At 43.0% G+C, this 13548-nt stretch overlaps 2 protein-coding genes across 17 annotated transcripts in view; both read left to right on the forward strand.

The window, feature by feature from the left end:
• Positions 1–9303, forward strand: part of LOC118215021 (tight junction protein ZO-1-like) — a 116527-nt gene extending 107224 nt beyond the window's left edge. For 8 of the 15 annotated variants that reach the window (XM_035395373.1, XM_035395383.1, XM_035395376.1 and 5 more), the window contains 7 exons: positions 167–349; positions 1286–1339; positions 2002–2120; positions 3374–3860; positions 4520–4737; positions 5265–5408; positions 7472–9303. In XM_035395373.1, the coding sequence (XP_035251264.1) occupies positions 167–349; positions 1286–1339; positions 2002–2120; positions 3374–3860; positions 4520–4737; positions 5265–5408; positions 7472–7566 (1300 nt within the window). In that variant the 3' untranslated portion in view covers positions 7567–9303. The remainder of the gene's footprint in view (positions 1–166; positions 350–1285; positions 1340–2001; positions 2121–3373; positions 3861–4519; positions 4738–5264; positions 5409–7471) is intronic. The other 7 variants (XM_035395378.1, XM_035395388.1, XM_035395382.1 and 4 more) reach the window with 4 other exon arrangements.
• A 2382-nt stretch (positions 9304–11685) lies between these two features.
• LOC118214810 (protein FAM189A1-like) overlaps positions 11686–13548 on the forward strand; it is a 107645-nt gene continuing 105782 nt past the window's right edge. The window contains exon 1 of one of the 2 annotated variants that reach the window (XM_035395057.1): positions 11686–12739. In XM_035395057.1, coding sequence (XP_035250948.1) covers positions 12515–12739 — 225 coding nt within the window. In that variant the 5' untranslated portion in view covers positions 11686–12514. The remainder of the gene's footprint in view (positions 12740–13548) is intronic. The other variant, XM_035395056.1, reaches the window with a different exon arrangement.

Here is a 13548-nt window from a genome sequence, read left to right on the forward strand (position 1 = left end):
CGGGGCCCGGGTCCGCCAAAATCTGCAGCTCTGCTTGTCTTCGTTTTCACCTCCCTCTGGTTCTGCCCTCTGGTCCTCTGTAGAGGACACTGGCGTGTTCGTCAGCGTGCGGAGGGATATCCTGTGACCTTTTTTTTTCCCCCTTTCCTGCGCTCGTTCTTCTCAGAGCTCCGGAGCCCCAGAGGCCCAAAGCGGCGGAGGACATCGTGCGCGCCAACCACTACGACCCCGACGAGGACGAGGAGTACTACAGGAAGCAGCTGTCCTACTTCGACCGCCGCAGCTTCGACAACAAGCCCGCCCCGCAGCCCAAGACTGCGCCCGCACAGCCTGTGCAGAACTACTCTAGGTGAATGACCCCCCCTCCACCGCCACAGCCTGCGTCAGACCTGATACTCCATCACAGGGACGAACCCGGACACACTGAAACAGCGCTATGACTGCACTAGTAAAATAAAAAATAAAAAAGATGTAGGGGTGCTGGCAGAGCTACACAGTGTCTCTCCAGGAGTTTGGTTTAACTAGCGTTCCTGTGAGGGGTGAAAGGGTCTTTGTGAGGGGTGAGGGGTGCTGGGCAGGAAGTGGTGGTAATTCTGACCTTCTCCAGCACTCTGTAGCCCTGAAACACCAGCGCTCCTGAAATACCCCCCTCTGGTCCTGCCCACCCAACTGCGCCCCCTGCAGTCAGGGTGTTCGCTGCCGGGGGCTAGTGACGCCCATGACCTTGAGTTGCCCCAGCACTGACAGAGCCTCTCTCCAGCAAACGGGGCTTTCTGCCGGCTGATATTTTCTGTGCTTAAATCAGCCAGGCCACCCCGTTCTTCAGCGAGAAGCACTGGTGTGCAGCTGTACCATGTTGAGCTGATTGTATTGTGAGATGTCAATAACGAAGGGAAACACCGGTCTGCCGCTAGGCTCTTCAGCTTAGTGGTGAAAGCACGGTCTGACACTCCTGCAGATGTTATACAGTCACTCATGATAACCACTCATGTACTGCACTAGCACAGAGCGGGCCCTCTAACTGCAGTTAACATGCATCATCAGGGTGCTCCCTTAATTCATTTGTTCAGTGCATGAATATGTAACCTCAGTTCCTGAGTGAGTGGTGTTCACTAATGTCCTTCTCCCCTGTCTTCAAGCTGTCAACTTTAATATGCTTGGACCTTTGTGTTCCCTTGTGCCCTGGAGAAGCTTTTACCTTTCCCTTTCCCTTTCTTTTTATTTCATACCGTTCCTTCATTTTTGTCTATTTCACATTGTCTTCATGACCCCCTGACCCCCTCAGTAGATTTCTTGGTACTTACACTAGCTTTGACCACCTGAAAAGGAGTCAAACGTGGTAAGAATCGACTGCCTCTGTAGCTCTTACCGCATCGTGCAGTACGGCTGGTCTCTTAGCGAGTCACACGCTGTGCAGTGCTTGTGTGTCTGTCTCAGAAACAAACAGCATCTGCATGGTGAGTGTCTGAAATGGCTCTAACGATGTGTATGGAACTTACTGCACTCCTGAACTCATTGCAATATCAAGAATGGGCCTCTCGAAGCTACACTTCAGCGGCCGGTCCACTGTGCTGTTACCCGATGCAAATTTCACTGCTGAAATTTGGTAGATTTGTGCGTACCGTTTTGTTTCCTGTGTACAGAGATTGCAACAGCCCCTAAGGTGTTTTGGAATACTGTAGTGTCTTTGTACAGTCAGTGTCTATGTAGTCTATGGTCAATAGTCTTTTAGTCTGTTTGTTACTATAGTCCTTTCAGTTTTTTATTTTTAATTGTATTGAAATGGGATGTATTGTTATCCCATAACAGTAATTTGGCATGCTGTGATGTGTTGGGGCTGTCCTGTGGGCTAGAGCTTGTTCAGTGTATGTGCACACTCTCTGGGCTGCTGTACCTGTGCCTGCGTCCGTGCCTCACTGTTTGCACACTGTCAGTATGTCCACACTGTGCATGGCCAGGGACTGACTGCTTGTGCCTGTCCTGTACCTGTGTTTGGACCAGGCCGGATTCGGGGGAGAAGGCCAGTCCCGTACCCCAGATAACCCCGCCCCCCTTACAGTACGGCCAGCCCGGCCCAGCTGCCCCGCCCGCCACTCTCCCCAAACCCGTCACCCCTGAAGGTGAGTCCTGCCAGGCGTCTCTTCAGTGCACTGTTTCCAGGAAGATAATTGATTGACTTTGGCAGTCATACCAAAAGTAAATGTATTTATTTTAAAATGTATCATCACAGCTGTAAACATGCATCCTGGTAGATGGGATGTTTTTCTTGACAGAAATGTGAATTACATATCTGCAAATGATTTCCACAAAAGTAGGCTTTTTAAAAGCAATTTATACAGTTCAGAATGTGTGATGGCTCTGCTAGTATTTGCACATTCATAGATTTTTTGTTTGTTTTGACATGTTATTATTCACAGTTCCTGTTTATGTAAATAAGAAAAATAGTTATGTTGTTGAACTACACTGTTGAAAGGTATCGCTCGAGCAACCATCCGTTTGAATTATTTTTTCTGATGTAAATTGAATTTGTAACATTTGAAACGCACAAAAACAGGCTGGCAGAACCTCTTTCTAGAGTGCCAGTGGTTCAAGGAAAGGAAAACAACATGGCTTTCACTGGGACCCATTTTAATGACCAGATAGTTTAAGTTCTCACTCACAGCCACATAATGGTTGAAATTTGACATTTGAGTTGAGTTTGAATAAGCCATGTGTCCACAGACCCGCTTCTGCTGTAGGTGAGCTTTGCCTGATGTGAACTGGGTAATTTATGCAAATATATATCAGCCAATCACTGACCAGCCTCTGATGCACTTGGGTAGGCCAGGGCACAGACAAGTCAAGCTAAAGTAGCCTTATTTATCTTCTGCGAAATACCATTGAATCTGTTCTCATATTATGGGTAATTTGTTAAAACCGACATGCAGTAGGGCAGAGGTAATTAGCATCATTAGCCGTGACCTTTTCATTGCGATTTCTCCAGAACTGGAATTAGCAATGCAAAAGCATCTGTCGTCTTTCATCAGGAGCCAGCAAACAAAACATTTGGAGATCGATCGCTCCCATTTATCTCCAATCAAACTTAATAAACCCCGGGCAGGTGTAGGTGAAAAGTTCAGTGTTGTTGCAGAATGAGCAGTGTTTGAGCTGTAGTAGAAACTCAGTCTGTTGAAATGCAGATATATATATGTGGGTGTATTAGTATGGCGCGTACACCGCCAAGGTGTTCTAGAAAGCAGAGCATGCACATAGATATGGCAGTATTAATTTAAAAAGGGAAGGGGTCTCTTTGCTACACTTGGATGCCAGACGGCATCTTAAATGAAGAGCTTAAAGTCATCTGCGCCTCTCCCAATGTTCTTGTCCCGTTCAGTGACCCCCCTGCCCGAGCCTCACGGGTCGCCGAAAGCCAAGCCGGACCCGTCGGCACTGAGACCCAACAGCAGGGAAGACATGGTGCAGAGCAACTACCTGCCCCAGAAGAGCTTCCCAGAGAAGTCCCCGGTCAACGGCACCGACGCCCCCGCCAAGCCCCCGGGCGCCCCGGCCACCTCCAGCTACAACCGCTACGTCCCCAAGCCTTACACCAGCTCGGCCCGGCCCTTCGAGCGCAAATTCGAGAGCCCCAAGTTCAACCACAACCTTCTGCCCAATGACACGCTGCCCAAGGTCGACCCCGCCCCCAAGCCTGCGGGCGGAGTCCCGCCCCCGATCCTGGCGAACAGCGTGACGAAGCCCCAAAGCTCCCCGCAGCCGGTGGAACTGGACAGTGGATTGGACACCTTCACGCGCACCCTGGACAACAGGCCCAAATACCAGCACAACAACATCAATGCTGTACCCAAGGCCATTCCAGTCAGGTAGGGAGGACCGCCCACACTCACAGACAGGACCATCAACACTCACAGACAGGGTTACCAACTTTTTGCCACGAAAAGTAGCAAACACATGCTCAAAAAGGCGCTGAAGAAGTATGCTAATTTACATATTTATAACATCATTATGTGCTCATTTGCAGTAGAAAATGTGCATCTCACTGGTGGACAGTTGATTGTAGCTTCTGTGCATTCACTAACCAGCCACTGTTATATTATATGAGACGCAGTATGATAGTGAGTGCAAGAAAAATGACAGACCTACTGAGCAGCGTTAGTGACTGTTTTCCAAGGATGCCGATGTCTGCTCAAAAAAGTCCCTAGATTTGTCGATAGGCTCTTTTTGGAAATAAAGTCAGTAAGGGATTTGAAGTCGCTAAATCTACTGACGAAGTCACCAAGCTGGCAGCAGTGTTCACAGTCACTACTGCAGAATATTTTTGCTGCACGAAAATGGCCACATTAAGTCTAACAATGAATACAATACCAGCTAATGATATTATCTGTTTTAAATGCAGTCTTGCTGCTCCTGTTCCTACATTTTATTTCCCTTTTTCTCTGTCTTTTTGATAAAATATAGTTTGATGAAACATTAATTGAAATTAAATGACTCCCCTCTCTCCTGTGGCTGTGTTTCCCCACAGCCCCAGCGCACTGGAGGATGACGAGGAGGACGAAGGACACACGGTGGTTGCCACGGCCCGGGGCATCTTCAACAGCAACGGCGGCGTGCTGAGCTCCATCGAGACGGGCGTGAGCATCATCATCCCGCAGGGGGCCATCCCCGAGGGCGTGGAGCAGGAGATCTACTTCAAGGTCTGCCGGGACAACAGCATCCTGCCGCCCCTGGACAAGGAGAAGGGTCAGTGCCCTGCCGCTCTCTTCAAACAGCCCTTCACACTTTATAAAAGCAGGAAAACTGGAGAAATCCTTTGTGCTCGCGCGTGTCCACTGTAAACCTTGGAAAGCGTTACAGAAAGTAACAGTATGGAGTCGGCCTAACTTTCTCAAATTCCAGATTTACTGATTTTAGGTTCTTAGCTGTAGTTATTATTCATTATTAGTTCATTATTAGTTACTCAGACACCTTATTAGAGCCCACTAATTCTCTCACCAACACTTTTTTGGACAAAAATGAATGAAGGTTCTTTTAATTAAGGTTATTGTCATTTTGTAATCAGAACTTTCAGTTTGGGCTGAAAGTAGGCTGCATTCATTCTATCCCCCATCCACTCAGACAGTCATAAACCCCCCCAATCTGTAGAAGAAGAACACAGTTTCACTCTAAGTGCTCTGAGGAGCTGGGTGTTGGGCGTTGTGGAGTTAGGGGAGGGTGGTTCCTGTGCATGTGATCTCTGACCTCATGCCCCTGCCATTGTGACCTCACAGGAGAGACTCTGCTCAGCCCCCTGGTGATGTGCGGCCCGCACGGCCTCAAGTTCCAGAAGCCGGTGGAGCTGCGCTTACCTCACTGTGCGTCTATGACCCCCGACGGTTGGTCTTTTGCTCTAAAATCCTCCGACTCCTCGTCGGGTACGCTGCCTCCTCTGTCCTTTTGGTTGTGGGTCTTTGGGATGCTGTTTGAAATTGATTGGGTTGCGGCTCACCTGGGGAGATCAATTTTTTTTTTTTTTTTTTTTGGCGTTAATAATTTTGTTTTCATCTTATTTCACTTTCTGTGGTTTCCAGATCAAAGCACCTTCGCACTGCTATTCGCACCTTCTATTTCTTCTGCTGAACGTCTTTTGTCCGTTTAGACCGTTAGAAGTCAGCTTGTGACACTTTTTAGTACGTACAGTTATTAGCAATGAACCGTTCACCCGTTTAACAGCGTCCGTATATCTGGGCGTACTATGACAAAATACGACAGCTGGTTCTGAAAAGCAAAGGACGTGTAGCCCAGGCCCTCTTTGCCCTGGATTGAATGCGAGCCGTCCTTCACGTGCCGATGGCAGTACTGAAACACGGCACTCATTGTGATGATCCTCACTCATCAGTGGCATCATCATTTTCCTTTTTCCTGTTAGTGAATGGCGAGTGGTCAGTGAGTTATTTAAGCGTATCTGTGTACAAGTACTGCTTGAGAAGCAAACCACCGCACTCTTTCTTTACTGTAAACGTGCCTGCGCGGTGGATCGGCTGCTAATTATCCCTCATTTAGAGCAGGACTACAAAGCAAATGGAACCCAAGCCTCATTCGTTTTCCCGCTTCAGCTTGAAGAGATTACAGGGCTGTGGTTTAATCCTCTTAACGTAAAACAAGACCCTTTCTTTCCCTTCGCTTAGGCTAGTTGAGGTCCCAGACTCTGACTCTGTCCTTTAAATTGGGCTTTGAACTTGGGAAAAGCTTTTAATTGCTGTTTTTGTTCCGGGGGCATTGTGTGTGCAAGTAGCCTCGTCGTGCGTCTTCTCTGGCAGATCGCTTGCTTCTGCTCTCCGAAATCTCTCGTCTTTCCATTTCCATTTAACCCTTAGAATCCTATTCACAAAGACTGAAAAAATGCTCCCCTCCCACCTCCCATTGGGAATCTTTCAAATTACAGCAAACGTAGTGTGCCACTTGTGAGCAGTATGATGAAGTGGTTTGATCTGGCAATCTCACGAAACTCTTTATTAGTGTGGCTGCCTGCTTAAGGAACTAATGCAATTATTTGAAAGCACAATGTCCTGTTCATTATTGCCAGAGTGAAATGTAATGTGTGGGAAATTGTGCAGTGTTGCAGTCCCAGCTGTCTGCTTTAATGGAAGCTAAATCATGCTGCCATGTTTTATGTATTAGTGCACAGTAGTTCCAGAACACTTTATTCTAATGAAAAATTTAAGTCGTACCAGAAAATTATTTGACTGTATATCATTGCTGTCACTTTTTTCTTTCCATGATTTGCCAAAGGGCCAAGTTTTGCTAAACTGTGACATACCCACAGACTGAAAATCACATACCCTTAGACCAGGTTGGCACCTAGTATTCTGACTGCCCGATCTGATTTTTAAAAAGTGAAGTTTTAGTTCATTTGGACCTACAAGTGAAGCCTCTGAGCTACAAGCGAAGCTGCTCAAGGGGGGGATGGGCTATGGATTAGTTGGTCTTGGATCGTTTGAAAGTGAGCTCAGTGCAGTAGAAATGTTTGATGCCAACACATTCTGTTTCAGTTGACATTGCCAAAGGTCTGCAGACTGCCAATGTGAGGTCCTGTAAAGAGACTTGCACATCCCTATGTCATCTGTGTCCTCATGCAGATTTACTCAAAACAAAGCAAAATGTTAAATTTAACCAAGGTGCGAGTCATTTTGGGAGAAGCTGGTGTGTGAAAGCTTACTCCGCTGCTTTGTGCTTTCAAACGGTATAAATTGCAGGTCGTTTTGATTAGAAGCTCTGTTTTGGCCCACAGAACTGTGAAGTTGGAGTGAACTTACGTATGTGCAAGAAATGCTGAACGACATGCAATTTTCACGCATATTTCAGTAGTTGGAAAGTATCCCTGTTCAGTTTGAGTATGTTTGAAAGGGTGAGGTCGTTGATTAAATGTAGAATTCTCCTTAAATCGTTTCCTTTCCCCTTGCTATATACTCTTCCCCTCTCTCTGCCTTTCCTCCAGGTGATCCCAAGAGCTGGCAGAACAAATCTCTCCCAGGAGATCCCAACTATCTGGTTGGAGCAAACTGTGTGTCTGTGCTCATCGACCACTTCTGAAGAGGGAAACAGCTGGTCTGTTAAAGAATGTGAAAACTGGGGGACAACAGATAAGCATCTCGCCCCTGGCGCACCGCTCAATGAAGTATTAACCCTTAATACTGTAGTCCAAGGGCATTTACTACACCCACAAAACCCGCAAGGGGAACGAAGGAGGCTCACATTCAAAAAGTGCTGTTTTTATTTTTTTATTTTTTTTGGTGCTTAAAGGCTCGCAAAAAAGAAAAAAATAATAAAAAAAATAAATAAAAATTTAAAAGTAGTAACTCTAACCATTGTTGGAATGCATGCCCAGTGCCAGAGACTGCTGAATCTGATTTTATGCGCCAAGTTTTCCTAGTCTGACAAAAAAACTGCTTTGTGATGATGTGACGATTTTTCATTCATCATTAATTTGAAGGATATTTAAAAAGAAGAAATGGAATGGTTTATATATATATATATATATATATATATATATATATACATATATATGAATTTTAGTAATAATATAAATAATACTGCATATAGCAATTTTTTTCTTTGCCATTAGTTGCACAGGTAAGGACTGTGGTCACATTTTTTGACGGATTTGTGAAGGTTTGGAAATGCTGTGCCTGAAGAATGAGAGTGGTGTTTTGGAAGCTGTCTGGAGACTGGAACAGACAAGATTGGGGAAAAAAATGAAGCTGAAGTATTGCAAACGGATTTACTGATCCAGCTCGTACCTCCAACCGGCTCTCTTGGTTTAGAACTATGTTTTAAAACTGTTTTACCTTATTAATAAGCAGACTGACTTTTACATTGTTTTTTTAACATCAGAACTCTCCTGCTGTCTAGAGATCTATGCATGTGCTATGACTCAGGTCCTGAAGCCTGCTCAGTCCAACACACATAAAATCTCCATTTTACACTAACAAGCAGTGATGCCTTATCTGCATATTATTCACTATTTTCAGTACCTGAAATACTTTAGATTTCTTTTAAGTTATGATAAATTATGGAAAAAATGAAGAGGTGTCTTTTGCCATTTTGTCAACCCACTGTATAATTAAACTTGGGTTTAGCACACAAGAATAATCAAGGCTGAGGAAAAGGTATGCTCTCTTTTTCTGCTATGCATATGAAACAAAAAAGGAAAAACTGAAGTGTTTAAAATATGGCTGTACATAATGCTAGCATATATGGCCTTGGTTCTTGGTTTGTAAATGAACTTTTGTATGTCTTTGTTATTTTATATAAAACTAAACTGAGAAAAAATATTTCTAAAAAAAAAAGAAAAAAGAAATTAAATTGGTTATCTTTGTATTCTGGTTATACCCTTGAGCCTTGGAACTTGTAACTTATCAGTAATAAATCCAACTTTTCTACCAGTATATACACACTACATGTAAACATTTTTAATGGTCACAAAAACCTTTGTATGCTTATTTACAAAAGAAAAAAAGTGCTTGGTTTAAATAATTTAAACAATGTGTACTTTAAAGGGTCTGCTTTGAGAAGTGTTCCCTTCCTTCATTTGTGATACTGGATGCTGTATTGTGTGCCCTGAAATGTATTTTTGTACTAATAGACAATTTATTATGGCACATCAGTACTATTTTCTTTAGATTATAACACAGGCTTCAATCAGATATTAGCTTTTCTTCACGTGTGGCTGATAATATTTTTGTTTGTTTTTTGTTTTCCTTTTTTTCCTTTGCAACACATTTCTAAGTATACCACTGTATTGATTAATAAAATCATTTTTAAAGTAAATGGCGTCATGTTGCCACTTAATATACTTTTTTTTACTGATACACATGCAGAATTGGATCTCTTTTCGATATAAATGTTTTCTTCTCATTTCGGACTGCAGGTAAAGTGTGGTGATGATCTATTTGTACATGTATTTAATAATTAGCTAATTAGGCACTGATATCGTTGTTTCACACTGTTGTCTTTTTTAATGGCCATTCATGAAGTTCAATTATTTATTAAACAAGTCTGGTTTAGAACCTTGCAACTTGGGCCTGTAAGTGCAGTGGTGTGTACTAGTCAGATGTTTCAGCATATGATGAATGTAAAAATCTATTTCTGCATCACAACAGCAGGTGGTGCTTTTGAGCAAAATGGAACTGGGAAAAACTTCATGACATCTTTTAGCTTCTTTGGCTGTACCTTTGAGGGGTCAGTTCCTTTGGATTCACAACCTCTACGTTTTAAAAGCCTCCAGCTTGCAGAAGGCTTACGTAGGGCACAACAATCATGTTTTATCTTTGCATCTGCTCAGCATAGGCACAAACGACAGCCACTTTTTTGTAGTCGGGTTCTACAAATCCTAAGCATGGATATTATATGATGCGAAAGCATGGTCACAGACTGCTCTATAAGTGTTTCCTTCCACAAACCAAAATTATTCAGTCACTTCATGCCTGCTTTCCATTCCTGAAATTGATGCTAAATCTTATTAACTTCACCTTTGTTTTGCAGTCAACATCACTAGGCCTATTTTTTCTTCAGCACCAATGAGTCAAACACCTGACCACCATGAATACTTGGACGGAGGCTTATTGATACAATATGTCGATATCTAGCCTGTACAATGATGACGTACGGTCATTATTTTTAGCCTTGCTTATCACTATAAAAAAAGCTCAGCTTGGGCCGCACAACAAAGAGGATAGGTGTTGGCGAGTAGGTCTACTTCTCCTTTACGTTCACTGTGCATGTGCTGTGATTTTTTCTAAATTAAACAAATTCCTATACTGCTGATCTCACAAGTAGCCTAAGTAGCAGTTCTCATGGTTCTAAGTTTGTTTGAAGCATTCATTATAAAGTTAGGTACATTATTAAGACATTTAACGGCAACATTCCCTATGTTCATTATCACAACAGTTACACAAACCTTACGTGCACAGTACATGCAGGTTATCCAGAGAAGTTGCTAAACAATATGTTTATTTTGGCCATTGCCAAAAATATGTGGACACTTGTCATCTAATATCTCATCCAAAATTATGTATAATAATATGGATCTGGTCCACCCTTTGCTGCTATAACAACCTACACTCATCTGGTAAGGCTGTATACTAAATGTTTGAGTATGGCTGCAGGGATTTTCTTCCATTCAGAGAAGAGCATTAGTGAGATCAGGCACTGGTTGGGGGATTAGGTTGCAGTTGGCTTTTCAATTGATCTCAAAAGTGTGTTGGATGGGGTTGAGGTCAGGGTTCTGTGCAGGGTAGTCAAGTTAGTGTGTGCCTGGGGGCATTCTTAAAAACGGCAAAGGGCCTTCCCCAGTGATGCAATTAGGCTATTGTTCTTGGATATGTTTAATATGTATCGAATGATGATTTATCTTATTAAGGCCACATGTAATGTTGGGTGTGCAAGTGTACTGTATATAGGCCTGTTTGGCTGTTACAGTTCTGAGACCCTCACAAAATTAGTGATATTTATTCTGCAGTGAACATGCAAGTGAACTTAAGTGGATTCAAAATGAACATGGGTGGATCCATTAGCATAAGAGTAATAATAATGAACATGGACCAATTCAGGTTAATACAAATGGGGTGAATACTTATCAATATTTTTAATTTTTCATATAGGCCTAATTCTGAAGACTGTAGAGGGTGTCTTGTACAAGAGTAGACACAAGCCCTTAAAAACATTACAATTTTCAAAACAACAAATAATCAACTTACCATGATCCAAAATTGATTTTTGGGTCAAGTTTCTCCGGTCGAAATAAATGGAAATTATTAGTTGTAGTAGCCTATATTCATTAGTTAATTGTGACATTAAGACATTTAAGCTACTACGCATGAAATCTAGCTTTCTCGTGATGAGTGCTCAATATGACTTGTCTATCCAGAATGATACACTTATTGTCAATACACGTTGCTACAGTAACCTTATTTGCAGCATCCACCATCCCCCGCCTCCCCAAGAAACGTGCACCGCTTTTCTTTGCCTTGTTGGGCTGTCCTAAAAGCGTCTCTTTCACCGTCCAACCGTAAACTAGGATAGGCTACACGAATCAACGAAACGCAGATGAGAGAGAGAGAGAGAGAGAGGGAGAGAGAGCTACGCGAATCAACGAAACGCAGATGAGAGTGTGTGTGTGTGTGAGATAGAGAGAGAGAGAGAGAGAGAGAGAGAGAGCGCTACACCTACACGAATCAACGAAAGGCAGATGAGAGAGAGAGAGAGAGCATGTTGCTTATATCATTAGCCGAGATATCTGTGTTTAGGGAATATTCGCCTCAAAGACTCATCTGCCTGTAATGAACCACCAACACACACCGGATTATGCGCAGGTGCAGCTTTTGACAACTGCAGCAATAAAAATATTAGAGAGCTGGACGCGGCAGTTTCGCTTTCTCTTGTCATCCGTTCCTTGCCACAGCCTATTCAGTGTTGGTTTCCTCTCATTTTTCACTCAAGCATTTGAATGTTCTCACGTTCGACAATTTTTCACAAGCCAGCCTGCAGTCTTTGACGAACAGCGGAGCAATGGTGCAAGATACTTTAAACTGCATGCAGTAGCAAATGTAAAAGGAAGCAAGATGAATCCCCGCGGACACTCTGGTCTGATGGACTATACTCAAGCATTTTTGTCACCTTTGCAATTCTGGTCACCTTTACAGTTCAGCGATTGAATTGGATTTGGATGATACAAGCTAATTGGCGTCCCCACATCGCTTTTCCATAGACGAAATGAGAATGACACTTTTCATTTAATAAATCTGTGCGTAAATCTAGTAACGCATATCTTACTGGTCTCACTATAGGCTACTTATGGACGTCGGTAATTCTAACCACGCTTTAATTCAAACGACATATCTTTTTACATTTCCACCTATATCTTCCAGCTGGAGAGTGCTTAACGCACCGGGACGTCATTAATTGCAATTGTTTTTGAATGCTCGGATTAAAGTTGAAATAGCATTTCCAATTGAGTTGTATAGTTTAACTGGTCGTAACAATGCCAGTAAGCGCATTGCCTAGGGGCCGTTCGCTCAGCCCCGCATCTCTGTCCCGAAGTCTGTCGAGGCTTCGGGAGTTTCGGACTCGGACACGGATCATGCTTTCTCTCGGAGTTTCGCAGATGGTCTTGGGAAGTCTGATTTTGGCCGTCAGTTTCGCTGCATTGGCTCTTACTACCTCGCCGAGGGTCAGGCATTCTTGTCCCTTCTGGGCTGGATTTTCCGTAAGTATTTAAGACCAAACTCAATGTAACACTACTGTGCATGCACGTTTGGGCCATGCGCAGCGCTCATATCTATAGCAATTCCATGAAAGGTGATATATACACTTTTTAGTTGACCAGAAACAAATCCCCACACAAGACGGGTTTCATATATTCAACACTGAAACTGCCTTGTACTAAGATTTTCTGTGACATCACGATACACAAGTTTATGATTGCGCATTATACACTTACAGATGAAGTCACTGAGTGAATCGCATTATTGAGCAATAAGGATATTTTTATTTTAAACATAATTAAAATGGACACTTCATGGGTTGTACCAAACTTTGGTTTGCAGGGTTCTGATTGGCTATGCTTTGCGTAGCCGTTCGTGATCTCGGAGTTTAACGGAACATGGAACGCGTATGAACATTAAAACAGTTTGGATTCGCCGAATTCTTACAATCGAGTTGACCTAGTGCCCCACAGGGCTACATCTGACTGGAGTCATATTCCTCTCAATTCGAGGGTTCCCATATTTATTTTACCATTCAGGCAGAAATAACCTTGTGATATCGCAGTTTCATAATGTGGTTAATGGTTAAACTTGTTGGGCTTGTATTCTAAAACTATCAATATATAATATGTTTTTTTTTTTTTTTTAATTTTAAATTTTTTTTAGCGTGCTTCATCATAAAGTGATGCAAGTTGTTAGTGGACGGGGTGTCTAGTTGTCTGTCCAAGAGAGTATCACTATGAAAGAGGACTACTGAATTATTATAATACTGTCATTCATAAAGTTCATTTATGTTTTAATGATGCTTGCA

Source organism: Anguilla anguilla, chromosome 16 (assembly GCF_013347855.1).
Source record: "Anguilla anguilla isolate fAngAng1 chromosome 16, fAngAng1.pri, whole genome shotgun sequence".
Classification (NCBI taxonomy): domain Eukaryota; kingdom Metazoa; phylum Chordata; class Actinopteri; order Anguilliformes; family Anguillidae; genus Anguilla; species Anguilla anguilla.